Genomic DNA, 23,485 nt, shown 5'->3' on the forward strand with positions numbered 1-23,485 from the left:
CGTCATTTAAGATGGAAACTATTCGTACCATCTTAACTATGATCCAGGAGAGTCAATAGAGGACTACAATGGATTTGAAGGATGCTTATCGTCACATTGTGATGCATAAAGATCACCTTCGTTTTTCAGGTTTGCCTTTCTAGACAGGCATTACCAGTTTGTAGCTCTTTCCTTTGGGATATCTACAGCCCCAAGAATCTTTATGGAGGTTCTGGGGTCGCTTTGGCGGTCCTTAGGCCGCGGGGCATAGAAGTGGCCCCTTAGTTAGACGACATCCTGATACAGGCGTCAAACATCCAAATTGCCAAGTCTCATACGGATGTAGTACTGGCATTTCTGAGATCACATGGGTGGAAAGTGAACAAGGAAAGAGTTCTCTATCCCCAATCTCAAGGGTTTCCCTCCTAGGGACTCTGATAGATTCTGTAGAAATCAAAATTTACCTGACGGAGTCCAGGTTGTCAAAGTTTCTAAATTTCTGCCGTGTTTTTCATCCCATCCGCGCCCTTCGGTGGCTCAGTACATGAATGAAATCGGCTTAATAGGTAGCGGCAAGGGACATAGTACCGTTTGCACGTCTACATTTCAGACCGCTGCAACTATGCATGCTCAGTCAGAGGAACGGGGATTACACAGATTTGTCCCCCTGTTGAACCTGGACCAAGAGACCAGAGATTCTCTTCTCTGGTGACTATGTCGGGTCCATCTGTCCAAGGGTATGACCTTCTGCAGGTCAGATGGGACAATTGTTACAATGGATGCCAGCCTTTTAGGTTGGGATGCAGTCTGGAACTCCCTGAAGGCTCAGGGATAGTGGACTTAGGAGGAGACCCTCCTTCTAATAAATATTCTGGGAGTGATATTCCATGCTCTTCAGACTTGGCCTCAGTTAGCAACTCTGAGGTACATCATACTCAGTCGGACAATATACACGACTGTGGCTTACATCAGCCATCAAGGGGGAACAGAAGTTCCCTAGTGATGTTAGAAGTCTTACAATAATTCACTGGACAGAGACTCACTCTTGTCTATCAGCTATCCATATCCCAGGTGTTGAGAACTGGGAGGTGGATTTTCTAAGTCATCAGACTTTTCTTCCGGGGGAGTGGGATTTCCTTCGGAGGTCAAGACCAAGCAGGACAGGGCTTTGGTGTTTTTGACAACGCCTGCGTAGCCACGCAGGACCTGGTATGCAGATCTGGTGGACATGTCATCCTTTCCATCACGGTCTCTGCTTCTGAGACAGGTCCCTCTACCTCAGGGTCCTTTCAACCATCTAAATAGAATCAATCTGAGATGGACTGCCTGGAGACTGAACGCTTGATGTTATCAAAGCATGGCTTCTCCGAGTCAGTCATTGATACCTTAATACAAACATGAAAGCCTGTCTCTAGGAAAATTGAACATAGATATTGTGTAAATATCTGATTGTTATGAATCCAAGGGTTACTCATGGAGTAAAGCCTGGATTCCCAGGATATTATCTTTTCTCCAAGATGTTTTTGAGAAAAGGGTTGTCAGCTAATTCCTTAAAAGCGACAGATTTTTACTCTGTCTATTTTTTTGCACCAGCTTCTGGCAGGTATTCTAGACATTCAAGCATTTGGTCAGGCTTTGGTTAGATCCAAGCCTGTGTTTAAAACTGTTGCTCCACCATGGAGCTTAAACCTGGTTCTTAAGGCCCTTCAAGAAGTTCTGTTTGAACCTTTTTTGTTTCATAGATATCAATCTTTATCTTGGAAAGTTCCTTTTGGGTAGCTATTTCCTCGACTCGTAGAGTCTCCAAGTTATCTGTGTTACAATGTGATTCTCCTTATCTGGTCCTTCGTACGGATAAGGTAGTCCTGCGTACCAACCTGGGTTTTTTCCTAAGGTGGTATCTAACAAGAACATCACTCAAGAGATAGTTGTTCCATGCTTGTATCCTAATCCTTCCTCAAAGAAGGAACGTCTATTACACAATATTGGACGTGGTTGGTGCTTTAAAGTTTTACTTACAAGCTACTACAGTTTTCATCAAACGTTCACCTTGTTTGTTGTCTATTCTGGACAGAGGAGAGGTCAAAAGACTTCAGCAGCCTCTCTGTCTTTTTGGTTAAAAAGCATAATTCATTTAGCTTATGAGACTGCTGGACAGCAGCCTCCTGAAGGGATTGCAGCTCATTCTACTAGAGCTGTGGTTTTCACTTGGGCCTTTTTTAAATGTGGCTTCTGTTGAACAGATTTACAAGACGGAGTCTTGGTCTGCGCTTCATACTTTTTCAAATTTAACAAATTTGATACCTTGCTTCTTCGGAGGCTATTTTTGGGAGAAAAGGTTTTTTTACAGGCAGTGGTAACTTCCGTTTAAGTACCTGCCTTGTCCCTCCCATCATCCGTGTACTTTAGCTTTGGTATTGGTATTCCATAAGTAATGGATGATCCGTGGACTGGATACACTTAACAAGAGAAAACATAATTTATGCTTACCTGATAAATTTATTTCTCTTGTAGTGTATCCAGTCCACGGCCCGCCCTGTCACTTTAAGGCAGGTAATTTTTTCATTTGAACTACAGTCACCACTGCACCCTATGGTTTTTCCTTTCTCTGCATGTTTTCGGTCGAATGATTGAATATGGCAGTTAGGGGAGGAGCTATATAGCAGCTTTGCTGTGGGTGGACTCTTGCAACTTCCTGTTGGGAAGGAGAATATATTCCATAAGTAATGGATGATCCGTGGACTGGATACACTACAAGAGAAATAAATTTATCAGGTAAGCATAAATTATGTTTTAATCAAGGCGTGGCTTCTCCGAGTCAGTCATTGATACCTTAATACAGGCACGAAAATTTATCATAAAATATGGCGTAAATATCTTTATTGGTGTGAATCCAAGGGTTACTCATAGAGTAAGGTCAGGATTCCCAGGATATTATCCTTTCTCCAAGATGGATTGGAATCAGGATTGTCAGCTAGTTCCTTAAAGGGACAGATTTCTGCTCTGTCTATTCTTTTGCACAAGCGTCTGACAGATGTTCCAGACGTTCAGGCATTTTGTCAGGCTTTAGTTAGAATCAAGCCTGTATTTAGGCCTGTTGCTCCGTCATGGAGCTTAAATTTGGTTCTTAAGGTTCTTCAAGGAGTTCCATTTGAACCTCTTCATTCCATAGATATCAAACTTTTATCTTGGAAAGTTCTTTTTTTGGTAGCTATTTCTTCGGCTCGTAGAGTCTCAGAGTTATCTGCCTTACAATGTGATTCTCCTTATCTGATTTTCCATACGGATAAGGTAGTCCTGCGTACCAAACCTGGGTTTTTACCTAAGGTGGTATCTAACAAGAATATCAATCAAGAGATTGTTGTTCCATCCTTGTGTCCTAATCCATCTTCAAAGAAGGAACGTTTATTACATAATCTGGACGTGGTTCGTGCTTCAAAGTTTTACTTACAAGCTACTAAAGATTTTCGACAAACATCTGCTTTGTTTGTTGTTTACTCGGGACAGAGGAGAGGGCAAAAGGCTTCGTTAACCTCTCTTTCTTTTTGGCTAAGAAGCATAATCCGCTTAGCCTATGAGACTGCTGGACAGCAGCCTCCTGAAAGGATTACAGCTCATTCTACTAGAGCTGTGGCTTCCACCTGGGCCTTTAAAAATGAGGCGTCTGTTGAACAGATTTGCAAGGCGGCGACTTGGTCTTCGCTTCATACTTTTTAAAAATTCTACAAATTTGATACTTTTGCTTCTTCCGAGGCTATTTTTGGGAGAAAGGTTTTACAGGCAGTGGTACCTTCCGTTTAAGTTCCTGCCTTGTCCCTCCCTTCATCCGTGTACTTTAGCTTTGGTATTGGTATCCCACAAGTAATGGATGATCCGTGGACTGGATACACCTTACAAGAGAAAACACAATTTATGCTTACCTGATAAATTTATTTCTCTTGTGGTGTATCCAGTCCACGGCCCGCCCTGTCATTTTAAGGCAGGTCATTTTTTAATTTAAACTACAGTCACCACTGCACCCTATGGTTTCTCCTTTCTCTGCTTGTTTTCGGTCGAATGACTGGATATGGTAGTGAGGGGAGGAGCTATATAACAGCTCTGCTGTGGGTGTGCTCTTGCAACTTCCTGTTGGGAATGAGAATATCCCACAAGTAATGGATGATCCGTGGACTGGATACACCACAAGAGAAATAAATTTATCAGGTAAGCATAAATTGTGTTTTTATTTCTATTTTTTTCTCATATTTTCTATTTTTTTTATAGTAAATTATAAGATATGATGAAAATAATGGTATCTTTAGAAAGTCCATTTAATGGCGAGAAAAACGGTATTTAATATGTGTGGGTACAGTAAAGAGTAAGAGGAAAATTACAGCTAAACACAAACACAGCAAAAATGTTAAAATAGCCCTGGTCCTTAAGGGAAAGAAATTGAAAAATGGCCTTGTCCTTAACCCCTTAACGACCAAGGACGTACGCCACACGTCCTCAAAAAAAATACAGTTAATGACCGAGGACGTGTGGCGTACGTCCTTGGTCTGGAAAGCAGCTGGAAGCGATCTTGCTCGCTTCCAGCTGCTTTCCGGTTATTGCAGTGATGCCTCGATATGGAGGCATCCTGCAATAACCCCCCTTGGCCATCCGATGCAGAGAGAGCCACTCTGTGGCCCTCTCTGCACCGGACATCGATGGCCGGTATCGTTGGTGGGTGGGAGCTTACGTGGGAGGCGGGTGGGCGGCCATCGGTGCTCTGTGTGAAGTGAAGGGGGGGGCGGGATCGGGGGCGGGATCTACGGGGGCGTGCACGGGAGCGTGCGCGTGCACGGGGGGTGTGCACGGGGGGTGGCGGGCGGGCGCGTGCACGGGGCGGGAGCGGGTGGGAACCGCTACACTACAGAAAAAAAAAAGTTAAAAGCTTAAAAAAAATAATAAATGGCCAATTAAAAATGTAATCTAAGGGACCTGGAAGGGGTTGGGGGTTTGTCTTGGTGGGGGGGGGGGGGTAAGCTACACTACAGAAAAGGGCATTTTTTAAAACAAAAGGCACATTTTGTTACAAAACTGGGTACTGCAAGTACCCAAGATGGCGCCCATTAAGGCAGAGGGGAAGGGTTAGAGAGCTGTTTGGTGGGGGATCAGTGAGGTTGGGGTCTAAGGCGGGATCCTACACATCAGCATATGTAAATATGCTTCTTTTTTTTTTTTTTTTTTTTTTAAAAAAAGGGCCAAATACCTTTTATTTTAGTACTGGCAGAGTTTCTGCCAGTACTTAAGATGGCGGTGACAATTGTGGGGTGGGGGAGGGAAGAGAGCTGTGTGGGAGGGATCAGGGGGTCTGATGTTTCAGGTGGGAGGCTGAGCTCTACACTAAAGCTAAAATTAACCCTGCAAGCTCCCTACAAGCTACATAATTAACCCCTTCACTGCTAGCCATAATACACGTGTGATGCGCAGCGGCATTTAGAGGCCTTCTAATTACCAAAAAGCAATGCCAAAGCCATATATTTCTGCTATTTCTGAACAAAGGGGATCCCAGAGAAGCATTTACAACCATTTGTGCCATAATTGCACAAGCTGTTTGTAAATAATTTCAGTGAGAAACCTAAAATTGAGAAAAAATTAACGTTTTTTTTTAATTTGATCGCATTTGGCGGTGAAATGGTGGCATGAAATATACCAAAATTGGCCTAGATCAATACTTGGGGTTGTCTACTACACTACACTAAAGCTAAAATTAACCCTACAAGCTCCCTACATGCTCCCTAATTAACCCCTTCACTGCTGGGCATAATACACGTGTGGTGCGCAGATGGCATTTAGCGGCCTTCTAATTACCAAAAAGCAATGCCAAAGTCATATATGTCTGCTATTTCTGAACAAAGGGGATCCCAGAGAAGAATTTACAACCATTTATGCCATAATTGCACAAGCTGTTTGTAAATAATTTAAGTTAGAAACCAAAAGTTTGTGAAAAAATTTGTGAAAAGTGAACGATTTTTTGTATTTGATTGCATTTGGCGGTGAAATGGTGGCATGAAATATACCAAAATGGGCCTAGATCAATACTTTGGGTTGTCTACTAAAAAAAAATATATACATGTCAATGGCTATTCAGAGATTCCTGAAAGATATTAGTGTTCTAATGTAACTGTCGCTAATTTTGAAAAGAAATGGTTTGGAAACAGCAAAGTGCTACTTGTATTTATGCAAAGAAAAAAGAGAGAAATGTGTGTATGCGCTAAACAGCTATGGGGATAGAAAATAAAATACAGATAATATATTATAAAAACACTTGATGTGGCATACAAATATTGTATAGGTGTATTATCTTAGCACCTGGGATAAATAAATAAATATCAGAGCAACTGAAATGAATAAAATATTCAACATTACTTTCTGCAAGGATTGCAAAGGATTCGTTGGGATTACTTCACTCAGTTCTAATATTACTCTGCGCAGAGTTTCTCTTCCTGACCAGACCTACATTCGACACGCATCCAGCTGTTGTGAGCCGCGCTGGACACCTGTGCCGGACCTTAACGGAAGAATCAGCTCGAGAAGGAGCAGGTAGGCACTAAAGAGGTGTAGCGGCCCAACAGCGTGGTAGTCAGAGGGTATTCTTATACTCCGCAAAGGAGACACGGTTTATTGATCATTATAGAAACTGCTAATAACCCCTGTTTGATTTGAAACATCCAACCATCCCAATATTTTTTCAGACCTAGAGGTCTCAACCTATATTCAGCTTCTTTTAGCCACTTTTAGCATAATTTTAGCGTAGTGTTTTGATACTATATAAGACCGGTCTTATTATTTTTGTGTTATTTTATATGTGATAAATAAATTTTACCTTATCGCTTTGATATTTTATTCATTTCAGTTGCTCTGATATTTATTTATTTATCCCAGGTGCTAAGATAATACACCTATACAATATTTGTATGCCACATCAAGTGTTTTTATAATATATTATCTGTATTTTATTTTCTATCCCCATAGCTGTTTAGCGCATACACACATTTCTCTCTTTTTTCTTTGCATCAGTTCCTTTATTATCTGCTTTATGGGAGCAGATTAGTGTGTATTGCAAGGGGCAGATTTGCGCACCATATACCCACCTCTTCTCATACTACTTGTATTTATGGCCCTATAGTTTACAAAAAAAGCAAAGAACATGTAAACATTGGGTATTTCTAAAATCAGGACAAAATTTAGAAACTATTTAGCATGGGTGTTTTTTGGTGGTTGTAGATGTGTAACAGATTTTGGGGGTCAAAGTTAGAAAAAGTGTGTTTTTTTCCATTTTTTCCTCATATTTTATAATTTTTTTAAAGTAAATTATAAGATATGATGAAAATAATGGTATCTTTAGAAAGTCCATTTAATGGCGAGAAAAACGGTATATAATATGTGTGGGTACAGTAAATGAGTAAGAGGAAAATTACAGCTAAACACAAACACCTCAAAAATGTAAAAATAGCCTTGGTCCCAAACGGACAGAAAATGGAAAAGTGCTGTGGTCGTTAAGGGGTTAAAGGGACACTGAACACAATTTTTTTCTTTTGTAATTCAGAAAGAGCATGCAATTTTAAGCAACTTTCTAATTTACTCCTATTATCAATTTTTCTTCGTTCTCTTATTATCTTTATTTGAAAAAGAAGGCATCTAAGCTTTTTTTGGTTTCAGTACTCTGGACAGCACTTTTTTATTGGTGGATGAATTTATCCACCAATCAACAAGGACAACCCAGGTTGTTCACCAAAAATGGGCCGGCATCTAAAGAGAATGAAGAAAATTTGATAATAGGAGTAAATTAGAAAGTTGCTTAAAATTTCATGCTCAATCTGAATCACGAAACAAAAAATTTGGGTACAGTGTCCCTTTAATGTATTCCATATAGATAGCATTGTGCTTACTCATGTGGAGTTATTTATGAGACAACACTGACTGACTAAATGGAAGTCTGTCAAAAGAACTGAGATAAGGGGGCAGTCTGCAGAGGCTTAGATATAAGGTAATCACAGAGGTAAAAAGTATATTAATATAACCGTTTTGTTTTTACAAAACTGGGGAGTGGGTAATAAAGTGATTATCTTTTTTAGAATACAATTTCTGGTGCAGACAGTCCCTTTAAATGGACAGTGTAGAAAAAATTAACTTTCATGGCTCAGATAGGGTATTCAATTTTAAACAACAGTCCAATTTACTTTTATCATCAATGTTGCTTTGTTCTCTTGGTATTCTTCGTTGAAAGCTAAACCTTGGTAGGCTCATATGCTAATTTCTTAGCCCTTTAAGGTCGCCTCGTATCTGAATGCATTTTTACATTTTTCACAACTAGAGGGTGTTAGTTCATGTGTGCCATATAGATAAACATTGTGCTCACACCCGTGGAGTCACCTAGGAGTCAGCACCAATTGGCTAAAATTAAAGTCTGTCAAAAGAACTGAGATAAGGAGGCAGTCTGCAGAGGTTTAGATACACGCTAATCATAGAGGTAAAAAGTGTATTAATATAAGTGTTGGTTATGCAAAACTGGGGAATGGGTAATAAAGGGATTATCTATCTTTTTAAACAATAACAATTCTGGTGTAGACTGTCCCTTTAAGGGTTGTGACAAGACACATAAGGGAGGGCACAAACATAATTCTAGAACAAGAACTCATGGTTTTAGATCAGAGAAAATGTGAGAAGTTACTGAACTGCAAAATGGTGGTTAATTTGTTTTTTGAAAATATAATAATGTACAGGTACAAATCCCCATATCCATAATTCCAAAATTCAAACTTATTCTGAAATCCAAACTTTTTAATTAATATTTTTTTTTAATAAATGTAAAAAAATTACTATTTTCCCCCATCTATAAGTTACAATCTTCTCTACCTGTGTCGTTTGTTTTGTTTATTGTGTATATAATAAATAATATTGTAAATAACAGTCTATATTTAAAATAACAAATATTACCTTTCTGATTACAGTACTATAATATCTTTCTTGTACATCTATAAGCTGTGTTATGACATATAAATACTGCCTATATGACATAAGATATTTTTGATCCATCCGCTCTCCAAACTCTCTCCTATTTTAAATTTGCAACTAATCCAAAATCCAAACCTTTTTTTGGTCCCAAGCAGTTTGGATAATGGGTTTTCTACTTGTAATTAGAATCAAGCATTTGCTAATGCACTCCCTTATTAATTTTTTGTTACCTTATCCTTGACCTCTTTCTTCTGTCTCTTGCAGTGAGTATGCCGACCAGTGAGACAGAGTCTGTGAATACGGACAATGTTGGCAGTGGAGATGTGGACGAGGAGAGCTGCGGCGTGCGTCTTGCGTGAGTAGACAACATAGAGCAGAGAAAATCCCCATCATCAAGTAAATCTTTGTAAATAGAGATTTGTTGGTCAGCTTATACCGTAAAAAAAATTGAATTCCAAATATAGCACAATTTCTACGCTGAAATTAATGTCTGCAAAACAGTGCCGTAGCTTCTCTTTAGAAATGCTCTAAAGTTTATTATTCCTTTTACACACAGATAATGAGAAACCAATGACTGGACAATTTTGTTCCTACATAATTATGTTATGTCACAAAATCAGCTCATTTTTAAACTCTGTTTAAAAAAGTTTATTTCTTCTGTTATGTGCGATCAGTCCACGGGTCATCATTACTTCTGGGATATAACTCCTCCCCAACAGGAAATGCAAGAGGATTCACCCAGCAGAGCTGATATAGCTCCTCCCCTCTACGTCAGTCCCAGTCATTCTCTTGCACCCAACGACTAGATAGGATGTGTGAGAGGACTATGGTGATTATACTTAGTTTTTATGACTTCAATCAAAAGTTTGTTATTTTACAATAGCACCGGAGCGTGTTATTACTTCTCTGGCAGAGTTTGAAGAAGAATCTACCAGAGTTTTTTACTATGATTTTAACCGGAGTAGTTAAGATCATATTGCTGTTCTCGGCCATCTGAGGGAGGTAAAGGCTTCAGATCAGGGGACAGCGGGCAGATGAATCTGCATTGAGGTATGTAGCAGTTTTTATTTTCTGAATGGAATTGATGAAAAAATCCTGCTATACCGTTATAATGACATGTATGTATACACTTCAGTATTCTGGGAATGGTTTTTCACCGGAACTACTCTGTTAAAGGTCACTAATCCTTTTAATAAATATTGTCATGTTAAACGTTTTTGCTGGAATGTAGAATCGTTTACATTGCTGAGGTACTGAGTAAATAAATGTTTGGGCATTATTTTCCACTTGGCAGTTGTCTGCTTTAAATTGTGACAGTTTCGTTTCTCCTCACTGCTGTGTGTGAGAGGGAGGGGCCGTTTTTGGCGCTCTTTTGCTAACAGATTGGATTCAGATATTTCAAATTTTAAATTTAAATTGGAGAACCTCCGTGCATTACTAGGGGAGGTCTTAGCAGCTCTCAATGATTGTAACACCATTGCAATACCAGAGAAAATGTGTAGGTTGGATAAATACTTTGCGGTACCGGCGAGTACTGACGTTTTTCCTATACCTAAGAGATTAACTGAAATTGTTACTAAGGAGTGGGATAGACCCGGTGTGCCGTTCTCACCCCCTCCAATATTTAGAAAGATGTTTCCAATAGACGCCACTACTCGGGACTTATGGCAAACGGTCCCTAAGGTGGAGGGAGCAGTTTCTACTTTAGCTAAGCGTACCACTATCCCGGTGGAGGATAGCTGTGCTTTTTCAGATCCAATGGATAAAAAATTAGAGGGTTACCTTAAGAAAATGTTTGTTCAACAAGGTTTTATATTGCAACCCCTTGCATGTATCGCGCCGATTACGGCTGCGGCAGCATTTTGGATTGAGTCTCTGGAAGAGAACCTTAGTTCATCTACGCTAGACGACATTATGGACAGGCTTAGAGTCCTTAAACTAGCCAATTCATTCATTTCGGAGGCCGTAGTACATTTAACCAAACTTACGGCTAAGAACTCTGGATTCGCCATACAGGCACGTAGAGCACTGTGGCTAAAATCCTGGTCAGCTGATGTTACTTCTAAGTCTAAATTACTTAATATACCTTTCAAGGGGCAGTCTTTATTTGGGCCCGGGTTGAAAGAAATTATCGCTGACATTACAGGAGGTAAGGGCCACGCCCTACCTCAAGACAAAGCCAAAGCTAAGGCTAGACAGTCTAATTTTCGTCCCTTTCGGAATTTCAAACCTGGAGCAGCGTCAACCTCCACTGCACCAAAACAGGAAGGAGCTGTTGCTCGTTACAGGCAAGGCTGGAAACCTAACCAGTCCTGGAATAAGGGCAAACAGGCCAGGAAACCTGCTGCTGCCCCAAAGACAGCATGAACCGAGAGCCCCCGATCCGGGACCGGATCTAGTGGGGGGCAGACTTTCTCTCTTCGCTCAGGCCTGGGCAAGAGATGTTCAGGATCCCTGGGCGCTGGAGATCATATCTCAGGGATACCTTCTAGACTTCAAATTATCTCCCCCAAAAGGGAGATTTCATCTGTCAAGGTTGTCAACAAACCAGATAAAGAAAGAAGCGTTTCTACGCTGTGTACAAGATCTGTTATTAATGGGAGTGATCCATCCAGTTCCGCGGTCGGAACAAGGACAAGGGTTCTACTCAAACCTGTTTGTGGTTCCCAAAAAAGAGGGAACTTTCAGGCCAATCTTAGATTTAAAGATTCTAAACAAATTCCTAAGAGTTCCATCGTTCAAAATGGAAACTATTCGGACAATCTTACCTATGATCCAAAAGGGTCAGTACATGACCACAGTGGATTTAAAAGATGCTTACCTTCACATACCGATTCACAAAGATCATCAACGGTATCTACGGTTTGCCTTCCTAGACAGGCACTACCAGTTTGTAGCTCTTCCATTCGGATTGGCTACGGCCCCAAGAATCTTCACAAAGGTTCTGGGTGCCCTTCTGGCGGTACTAAGACCGCGAGGGATTTCGGTAGCTCCGTACCTAGACGACATTCTAATACAAGCTTCAAGCTTTCAAACTGCCAAGTCTCATACAGAGTTAGTTCTGGCATTTCTAAGGTCGCATGGATGGAAAGTGAACGAAAAGAAAAGTTCTCTTTTTCCTCTCACAAGAGTTCCATTCTTGGGGACTCTTATAGATTCTGTAGAAATGAAGATTTACCTGACAGAAGACAGGTTAACAAGGCTTCAGGATGCATGCCGTGTCCTTCATTCCATTCAACACCCGTCAGTAGCTCAATGCATGGAGGTGATCGGCTTAATGGTAGCGGCAATGGACATAGTACCTTTTGCACGCCTACACCTCAGACCGCTGCAATTGTGCATGCTAAGTCAGTGGAATGGGGATTACTCAGATTTGTCCCCTACCCTGAATCTGAATCAAGAGACCAGAAATTCTCTTCTATGGTGGCTTTATCGGCCACACCTGTCCAGGGGGATGCCATTCAGCAGGCCAGACTGGACAATCGTAACAACAGACGCCAGCCTGCTAGGTTGGGGCGCTGTCTGGAATTCTCTGAAGACTCAGGGATTATGGAATCAGGAGGAGAGTCTCCTTCCAATAAACATTCTGGAATTGAGGGCAGTTCTCAATGCCCTTCTAGCTTGGCCCCAATTAACAACTCAGGGGTTCATCAGGTTTCAGTCGGACAATATCACGACTGTAGCTTACATCAACCATCAGGGAGGGACAAGAAGCTCCCTAGCAATGATGGAAGTATCAAAGATAATTCGCTGGGCAGAGTCTCACTCTTGCCACCTGTCAGCAATCCATATCCCGGGAGTGGAGAACTGGGAGGCGGATTTCTTGAGTCGCCAGACTTTTCATCCGGGAGAGTGGGAACTTCATCCGGAGATTTTTGCCCAAATACTTCGACGTTGGGGCAAACCAGAGATAGATCTCATGGCGTCTCGCCAGAACGCCAAACTTCCTCACTACGGGTCCAGATCCAGGGATCCGGGAGCGGTTCTGATAGATGCTTTGACAGCACCTTGGAACTTCGGGATGGCTTATGTGTTTCCACCCTTCCCGCTGCTTCCTCGATTGATTGCGAAAATCAAACAAGAGAGAGCATCTGTGATTCTAATAGCGCCTGCATGGCCACGCAGGACTTGGTATGCAGATCTAGTGGACATGTCATCCTGTCCACCTTGGTCTCTACCTCTGAGACAGGACCTTCTGATACAGGGTCCATTCAAACATCAAAATCTAACTTCTCTGAAACTGACTGCTTGGAAATTGAACGCTTGATTTTATCAAAGCGTGGTTTTTCTGAGTCGGTTATTGATACCCTGATCCAGGCTAGGAAGCCTGTTACCAGAAAGATTTACCATAAAATATGGCGCAAATACCTATACTGGTGCGAATCCAAACGTTACTCCTGGAGTAAGGTTAGGATCCCTAGGATATTGTCTTTTCTACAAGAAGGTTTAGAAAAGGGTTTATCGGCTAGTTCATTAAAGGGACAGATTTCAGCTCTGTCCATCTTGTTACACAGGCGTCTGTCAGAAAATCCAGACGTCCAGGCCTTTTGTCAAGCTTTAGCTAGGATCAAGCCTGTGTTTAAAGCCGTTGCTCCGCCATGGAGTTTAAACTTAGTTCTTAACGTTTTACAAGGTGTTCCATTTGAACCCCTTCATTCCATTGATATAAAATTGTTATCTTGGAAAGTTCTGTTTTTAATGGCTATTTCCTCGGCTCGAAGAGTCTCTGAGTTATCAGCATTACATTGTGATTCTCCTTATCTGATTTTTCACTCAGATAAGGTAGTTCTGCGTACTAAACCTGGGTTCTTACCTAAGGTAGTTACTAACAGGAATATCAATCAAGAGATTGTTGTTCCATCCTTGTGTCCAAATCCTTCTTCAAAGAAGGAACGTCTTCTACACAATCTGGATGTAGTTCGTGCCCTCAAGTTCTACTTGCAGGCAACTAAAAATTTTCGCCAAACTTCTTCCCTGTTTGTCGTTTATTCTGGACAGAGGAGAGGTCAAAAAGCTTCTGCTACCTCTCTCTCTTTCTGGCTTCGTAGCATAATACGTTTAGCCTATGAGACTGCTGGACAGCAGCCTCCTGAAAGAATTACAGCTCACTCCACTAGAGCTGTGGCTTCCACTTGGGCCTTTAAGAATGAGGCCTCTGTTGAACAGATTTGCAAGGCTGCAACTTGGTCTTCGCTTCATACTTTTTCCAAATTTTACAAATTTGACACTTTTGCTTCTTCGGAGGCTATTTTTGGGAGAAAGGTTCTTCAGGCAGTGGTTCCTTCTGTATGATGAGCCTGCCTATCCCTCCCGTCATCCGTGTACTTTTGCTTTGGTATTGGTATCCCAGAAGTAATGATGACCCGTGGACTGATCGCACATAACAGAAGAAAACATAATTTATGCTTACCTGATAAATTCCTTTCTTCTGTTGTGCGATCAGTCCACGGCCCGCCCTGTTTTTTTAAGGCAGGTAAATATCTTTTAAATTATACTCCAGTCACCACTTCACCCTTGGTTACTCCTTTCTCGTTGATTCTTGGTCGAATGACTGGGACTGACGTAGAGGGGAGGAGCTATATCAGCTCTGCTGGGTGAATCCTCTTGCATTTCCTGTTGGGGAGGAGTTATATCCCAGAAGTAATGATGACCCGTGGACTGATCGCACAACAGAAGAAAGGAATTTATCAGGTAAGCATAAATTATGTTTTCCTATTCCAATGTAATGTGCATCATTATTATTATAGTGACTGAAACAAATTATAAGGAAAATTTGCCTGAAAAAAGACAGAAATTGGGTACATATTCTGTTAGACTTGCAATTTCCTAAGACTTCCCAGGAAACTACCTGTCTAAAGACAGGGATTTTGATGTTTGCTGGCTGCAAAACTAGTACAAATGTGCTAAAGATTTTATCTTTTTTTACTCAAAGGTTTTTGTAGTCTTTTAATCAATTTGGGGACTTTATATATTTATCTTGAATGATGCATTTAAAAACAACATCACTATTAGGTTGGAATATTTCTGAAATATTCTGTTCCACTTCTAATAAACATATAGCTAGTTTAACTCCTTGCCTCCCAGAGAAATCTGCACCACATTACTGTACACTAGGTTTCAAAAGTGTCTGGGATTTAGAGGGTTAAATAATGCATTATCTGCACCTGTCTGCAATGTATGTGTTTGCCCACCTATCTGCATGTTTCTACAGCCTGTCTATTTATTTCTATCCAATTTCACTCTGTCAGCAATTTCCAACCTATATTAAACTACTTTTAGTACTTATAACTGGTAATCTTGCTTCATGCTGGTGCGGCATCACCTCACCTTACAGTGAGCGTTCAGAAATAACCAGGTGGGAGGGATAAATACAGTGTGTGAAGCTAAAGCAGCTGCCTTGTCCTGTAATTGCAATGAATAATGCTACAGCAGATCTGACTCAGCTCCATTTCCATTTCTATGTCTTTCAGGCACAGGATTTCCAAGTCTAAATTTAGGTAAGAATCATACTTTGAAACAACATTGTGCTGCTCTCTGTGTGCTACAGAAATCACCAACTCTTTAACCTCTGTACAACACAAATATAAGATTAGAGAGCTCTGATGTATGGAAACTTTGTTTGTACAGTAAAGGTTTGACATTTTGTAACTTGCACTTTCTGTGACTAAAGCCTTATGCTCCTATTTTTGATTATTTTTATTAACTTTCTTTAATTAAACAGTAAAATAGACACTGACCACAGATAAGAACGGAATTATTTTATTGTTTTATGTGCTTACCACATTTGTTAGATGACTATTCTGTGGACTTTACTGCAAAGTAGCTAAATACTTCCACATCGGCTTCCCTCCAACTTTAGTCCTTGTTCTTAATTACTCTTCTTCCAGAGGAGATAATCATCCCACAATCTTGCTCATGGTTCCATGCTGTCTTAATGGCCCATGAGGTCACTAAACCCTCAGGACACCCAAATCCGACCACAAGCTACACAGCCATATGTCCCCTAAGCGTAGCCGCTTGAAAAATAAAGATCATTTGTAAGAATTAAATATCCATTTAGTCCCAAAAGCAACAAATTCCTACTGCTAACTTATTTCAAAAGGTCACAAATAAATTAAAAAAGAAGATTTATAAAAGAAAAACGTAAACATACAATTTTACAGAGGCGACACATCACAAAATAAACTTATAAAATATCTGCTAGGCTCTTTCCACTAAGCTGACATTTACCATAACAATTACTAACTCATATTCCCATGATGATAACTTGCAATCACTAACATACAACTCAATACAAAAAGGCATCATTTCAAAATGGTGATTTTTTTTTTTTGCTGGAAAAAAATTGCAAAAGCTATTTAAATTGTAATTAGGTTTAATACCCCTGTATTGTCTACTATTTATTGGCTGAGAAGTAGTTCCTACTAATCCTTGATGACTGATAGGTACAATGAGCAATTGTACCTATCAGCCAATTACTAGAAAGTATACAACTGATTGATTTTATTATTTTCCTTTTACATTTAAACCATTTTCAGGTAAAAAATGTCAACAAATGTAAATGATGCTATTTTATGTGGATGATAGAAAATGGTTAAATATAATGGGCTTTAAATACACTGCACAAATGTGTAGGTCGGAATTGTATTACAACCAGTCTGATAAGAGAATTGTACAGGTGCTCTGGACTTATTTGCTTAAAGGGACAGTATACACTCATTTTCATATAACTGCATGTAATAGACACTACTATAAAGAATAAGATGCACAGATTCTGATATAAAAATCCAGTATAAAATGGTTTAAAAACTTACTTAGAAGCTGTCAGTTTAGCTCTGTTGAAAAGGTAGCTGGAAAGCCCACTGCGAGTGGGAAATAAGACACTCCCCCCCTCCCCCTTCTTTTGCACAAACAGGAGCAAGCTGGAGTAGGTAGCTGACGGTATTCTCATAAAACTTTGTGGCTTGGTTGGGAGTCTGAAAATCAGAGCAATGTTCTTTAAAAATAAGCAAAACTATACATTTAAAAAAAAAAAAAAACTTTATGGGCTATATAAATAGATCATCTACAAAACATTTATGCAAAGAAAATATGAGTGTATAATGTCCATTTAATCAAAGTAAATCAACCTGATTAATTTATCTTTGTTCAACATAGAAATATTAAAATCTTGAAATCTATTCCTTGCAAAATTTACCTTGAGGGCTGTGTATTTTGCTTTGCAGGTTACTGGATGAGAAGGAGAAACACTTACATAACAATATAATACTTTAAATATATATATATATATACCTGTCTTTGCTAAAGATATAGTCAAAACAATTAAAAAGTTCTCTGAGATTTCAGTTTTTGCCTTCAATATGCTTTTAGTGAAGACAAATTTCCCTAAACATAAAAAAGAATCGCACATACAGTATGTTACCAGTACTTAATGCTCACAAAGAATAGAAAAGGGTACTAATGGGTTAGATATACAGGTAAAAACATAACAAAGATCACAACCAGAATATTTTTTGTCATAAGTGTGTCAACATAACTCTAACATTATGAGCACTTTCTCTATATGGATCCCCAGCAGGATGTGTTCTCTTGCTGTTGACTCACTTCCATCTCAGAGCTAGAGTGTACTTTTCAGCACTAATACTACAGCCAGAATCAAAAGGCTGGAAAAGGGTATAGTGCATGAAGGACAGCACACTGGAAGATAATAGAATTTAGCAAAACTGTATTATCTATAGCAAGTTTCCAAAATGTTGTGCTCAGTATCTCAGGACAGGGTTTTTCAGTATTCATCCTAGGCAATTTTTTTAAAGTTTCTTTTTATTGGGAATAACAGGAAAATATTCCCTCACTTAGAGGTAACTTGCATTGAGCACACTTCAAACCCAATAAATAAATATATGTTCAGTTGCGGTATGATCGGGAGATAAAACAAAAAACACTCAATCTGGTCATGTGACACCATACATTTGGATCTTGAGTATATCTCTTATCTATTATAGTATTTTATTCCAAAAACTGCTGCATTTTGGGGCAACTCCAAAAGTAATGAATGATATCAGGTGCTCTTGCATGACATTTTGTACATGAATCTTACGAGCCCCTAAATCCATTCTGACATCCTTAGATGTAATGTGTGCCTTGTGTAGTAACTGAATTTGTGATTCCTGCAGAGAAGCAGAGAGGGTTTATTTTTTCTTATCCTGTTCAATTTTATTAGTTAAAAATACATGCAGGAGAATATTAAAAAACGGTAAAGAGAAGATCCAAATGAAGTAGCTTAAAATTCTTCAATTCTTAATTTCCACATCTAAAAACAGCAAACTCTGCAAACTAGTAAAAAAACAAGTGATTATATTTAGACTACATTGTCTAACGCGTTTCAGCTTTCTCAGCCGTACTCATAGACCTATCTTAGTGTCTGACTTGATGGTCTCTTATACACATGTCAATTAAAAACACACCCATCTGAACATTGTTAACTTTTACAATCAATACATTCAATTTGTTTTATATTACATCGTATGAAAACAATTTCATTAATTTATTCACAGTTTGCATGATATCTTAATAGGAGAACAGAAAAAATGAGGTATAAATAGTAAATTAAATTATCTTACTATATATATAGTGACATTTCAATATTTTTAGTAATTAAGAAGTATTACTAAAGAAACTATATCATTAGGTGTAAGATATCTGAACTATATACTACATTCTCTATATTACATTAAGTATAAGATATCTCAACTATATACCTCAGACCATGTATATACAAAATTCCATAATAAACTATAAATGTTCATTTCCCATACTTCTCAATATGTTTAGTTACACATATATTTAACTTATACAGGCAGGAAAAACTGCTGGTATAAGATGTCTCTTTGTGTCTAATGACCATATATATTACAGTTTTATGTGAATTTTATGACATTCATAAGTTCTACAATTAACTTTGAATGGTTTTTGCTTTTCTTATCGCATATTCTCTTAACAGAGGTGTAATTATGTTGACATATTACTGGGTTTAATCTCATTCAGTATATGTACATACAGTATAATTAGTTGTGTGTGATAATCATACAATTTCAGTGCATTTGTTTATTTCTAATCATTTATCAGGTTAAACCTAGAGTTTAATCCTTGGGGTATTCTGGACTTCATTTGAAAGATCCAATAGAGCTCTTGTTTATTAAGCTGAAGTTCTATATCACCTCCCCTTTCGTTAAGGTATATTCTTTCTATAATGTTCCATGTGAACATGTCAACCTTCCTATCATGTAATTCAATCAAATGTTTGGCAATTGGTGTCATTCTCTCTTCTTTTTTCCTACTGTCTGACTGTGAGTTGATACTATTGAGATGCTCTCTCATTCTCACTCTGACCTAACGTGTAGTTTTGCCAACATACTGAAGGTGGCACTCTTAGCAAGTTATAAGATACATTACATTTGATGTTCTACAATTGACACATTGTTTAGTTTCAAAAACCTCTCCTGTAACACTGGAGGTAAATTGTACTCCTGTGGTTACATTTTGACATGCCTTGCATTGTGTATATCCACATCTATGTGTGCCCTTTATCTCCAGCCAGGAGGATTTTTTATCTAAACCTTTTCTTACAGTGGGAGATATTACATTTCCAATAGGTTTCCCTCTCCTATATGAGAAATTGTAACTTTTGGTCATATGTGTAGTTTAGCATCTGCTGCGAGAATGGGTAAATGCTTCTTGATAATATTATGTATATTATTATGTTGAGGTGAATACTGTGTTGTAAAAGTTATTTTGTTCTTATACCCATTTGCTGCTTTATGTCCCTGGTGATGACTTTTCTCTTTGATAAGATCTTTCCTGTCTATTGCAATAACTTGAGATTTAGCATTTTTCACTATTTTTTTAGTAAAACCTCTTTGTTGGAGATTTTCTTCCAAGGTTATTACTGTTCAAATAATCAATAAATCTATTGATGGAGACTTCTTCTCCTTGCCAGATGAGGATCAGATCATCCACATCTTTGGAGATAACAATCCTTATAAGGAGCAGATCACTATTTATAAACGCTTCATAGATGATCTGATCTTCATCTGGCAAGGAGAAGAAGTCTCCATCAATAGATTTATTGAGTATTTGACCAGTAATAACCTTAATTTAAGATTTACTCATGAGTCAAATGCAAGGGAGATTAACTATTTGGATGTCTCTTTATATATTGATGACAATGATCATAGCATTCAAACAAAAATGTACAGGAAACCTATAGCGAGAAATGCCTTACTTCATGCTAAGAGCAATCACCCACAGCAAGTCCTTAAGGCTATTGCCAAAGGACAGTTTATAAGAACAAAAAGAAATTGCTCCCAAGATAGTCATTTTAGACAGGAAGCAGATATATTGGAAAAAAATCTCCAACAAAGAGGTTTCACTAAGAAAATAGTGAAAAATGCTCAATCTCAAGTTATTGCAATAGACAGGAAAGATCTTATCAAAGAGAAAAGTCATCACCAGGGACATAAAGCAGCAAATGGGTATAAGAACAAAATAACTTTTACAACACAGTATTCACCTCAATATAATGATATACATAATATTATCAAGAAGCATTTACCCATGCTCGCAGCAGATGATAAACTACAACATATGACCAAAAGTTACAATTTCTCATATAGGAGACGGAAAACTATTGGAAATGTAATATCTCCCACTGTAAGAAAAGGTTTAGATTAAAAATCCTCCTGGCTGGTAAAGGATATACACAATGCAAGGCATGTCAAAATGTAACCACAGGAGTACAATTTATCTCCAGTGTTACAGGAGAGGTTTTTGAAACTAAACAATGTGTCAATTGTAGAACATCAAATGTAATGTATCTTATAACTTGCTAAGAGTGCCACCTTCAGTATGTTGGCAAAACTACACGTTAGGTCAGAGTGAGAATGAGAGAGCATCTCAATAGTATCAACTCACAGTCAGACAGTAGGAAAAAAGAAGAGAGAATGACACCAATTGCCAAACATTTGATTGAATTACATGATTGGAAGGTTGACATGTTCACATGGAACATTATAGAATGAATATACCTTAACGAAAGGGGAAGTGATATAGAACTTCAGCTTAATAAACAAGAGATCTATTGGATCTTTCAAATGAAGTCCAGAATACCCCAAGGATTAAACTCTAGGTTTGACCTGATAAATTATTGGAAATAAACAAATGCACTGAAATTGTATGATTATCACACACAACTAATTTTCATATATGTACATATACTGAATGAGATTAAACCCAGTAATATGTCAATATAATTACACCTCTGTTAAGAGAATATGTGAAGAAAAGCTAAAACCATTTAAAGTTGATTGTAGAATTTATGAATGTCATAAAATTCACATAAAACTGTAATATATATGGTCATTAGACACAAAGAGACATCTTATACCAGCAGTTTTTCATGCCTGTATAAGTTAAATATATGTGTAACTAAACATATTGAGAAGTATGGGAAATGAACATTTATAGTTTATTATGGAATTTTGTATATACATGGTCTGAGGTATATAGTTGAGATATCTTATACTTAATGCAATATAGAGTATGTAGTATATAGTTCAGATATCTTACACCTAATGATATAGGTTCTTTAGTAACACTTCTTAATTACTAAACATATTACAATGTCGCTATATATATATATATAGTAAGATAAGCTAATTTACTATTTATACCTCATTTTTTCTGTTCTCCTATTAAGATATCATGCAAACTGTGAATAAATTAATTAAATCGTTTTGATACAATGTAATATAAAATTAATTGAATGTATTGATTGTAAAGGTTAACTATGTTCAGATGGGTGTGTTTTTAATTGACATGTGTATAAGAGACCATCAAGTCAGACACTAAGATAGGTCTATGAGTACGGCTGAGAAAGCTGAAACGCGTTAGACGATGTAGTCTGAATATAATCACTTGTTTTTTACTAGTTTGCAGAGTTTGCTGTTTTTAGATGTGAAAATAAAGAATTGAAGAATTTTAAGCTACTTCGTTTGGATCTTCTCTTTATCGTTTTTTCATACTGCCGATGTACTAGCATTCCATTCGGAAGGAGCTTATTACATTCCAGGCAGCTGCTCGGAGAATCATATGGTCAGCGGCATCAACACGATGATGTCACAAAAACGGAAAAAAAAGTGAATGAGAGAGACATGTGAGTAATGGAGTCAAGCGTTTAGCGTGACACGGAAACTTTATTCCTCTACGGACACCTCTGTGAATAATAGCAGAGAGAGTCGAGCTGCAGGGTGAGTAATGCTGTTGTGCGAAAGTCACAGAGTATTGCCAAAGTTAACCCACCAGTTGGATCTGGACCCAGCTATAACATAGGAGGAATAGGTAAGCTGATTAGTCCCTATCTTTGACGGCTACGAATGTCCAATTACCTTACTGGCATATACCGCTTTTCCACATTGTGCCCCTTCTTCACATATTGCATATGGATATAACTGTGACAGTCTTTTTCATTGGGTGATATTCACAGCTACTAAAGGATTTTTGAACTCTTTTATTATTAGGAGAATATTAAAACCTTGTTCATTGTTTTTGTTCTCGTCTGTAGTGGGCCTTTTTGAGGTGCCTGTATTATATACTTTCTGGATTATATTGCAATATTTTAGATTAGACATCTGCTTTTAGTGCAATATATATATAACATAATTAAAAAAAAAAGTGAGAATCTTTTAAAGAGACTGCTTAAATGTACCCACATACCATTACAACAACTCTTTCTTTCAGTAACAGAGAAACTTGTGCTGTTGCACCACATGATTATTCATTTTTGGATTATGTGTGCTGTCTGTTAGACTTAGATCTGTATTACCCTTTTCTCAGAAATGACATTTTCAAAACTAGTAAAGCCATGGATGAGCTGTCCTTCAAGACACTCTACTTTATTTAAAATCACAAAACTCGTAGCCTCTGATTTCTAGGCATCACCAAAATGCATGAACATAATCCCTACAGCTTCCATGTCCTCTCTGCTAAGATGATGATATTTGGCTAGTTTGTTTCATATATGGTGCCGCCTTTGCAATAGTTTGAGGAATGCTTTTCTATAAATCCCTGCAATTTTTGCTAACAAAAATAGTTTTTAAAGATGAATAATATTTATTTTGTTGTATAATAAAACCATAATTAAAGGGACACTAAACCTAATTTTTTTCTTTCATGATTCAGATAGAGCATGCAACTTTCTAATTTACTCCTATTATCAAATTTTATTCGTTCTCTTTCTATCTTTATTTAAAAAGCAGGAATGTGATGCCCAATTTTGGTAGAGAACCTTGGTTATGCTTGCTTATTGGTGGGTAAATATAAGCCTCGAATAAGCAAGCGCTCTCCATGGTGCTGAACCAAAAATGGGCTGGCTGCTAAGATTTACCTTCCTGCTTTTAAAATTAAGATAGCAAGAGAACAAAGAAAAATTGATAATAGGAGTAAATTAGAAAGTTGATTAAAATTGCAT

At 38.2% G+C, this 23,485-nt stretch overlaps 1 protein-coding gene across 1 annotated transcript in view; it reads left to right on the top strand.

Annotated features, from left to right (window-relative positions):
• CACNA1C (calcium voltage-gated channel subunit alpha1 C) overlaps positions 1-23,485 on the top strand; it is a 1,426,303-nt gene that overhangs the window by 734,099 nt on the left and 668,719 nt on the right. Inside the window, 2 exon segments of the mRNA XM_053719677.1 lie at positions 9,226-9,316; positions 15,432-15,458. Of these exon segments, the coding sequence (XP_053575652.1) occupies positions 9,226-9,316; positions 15,432-15,458 (118 nt within the window).

Source organism: Bombina bombina, chromosome 6 (genome assembly GCF_027579735.1).
Source record: "Bombina bombina isolate aBomBom1 chromosome 6, aBomBom1.pri, whole genome shotgun sequence".
Lineage (NCBI taxonomy): Eukaryota > Metazoa > Chordata > Amphibia > Anura > Bombinatoridae > Bombina > Bombina bombina.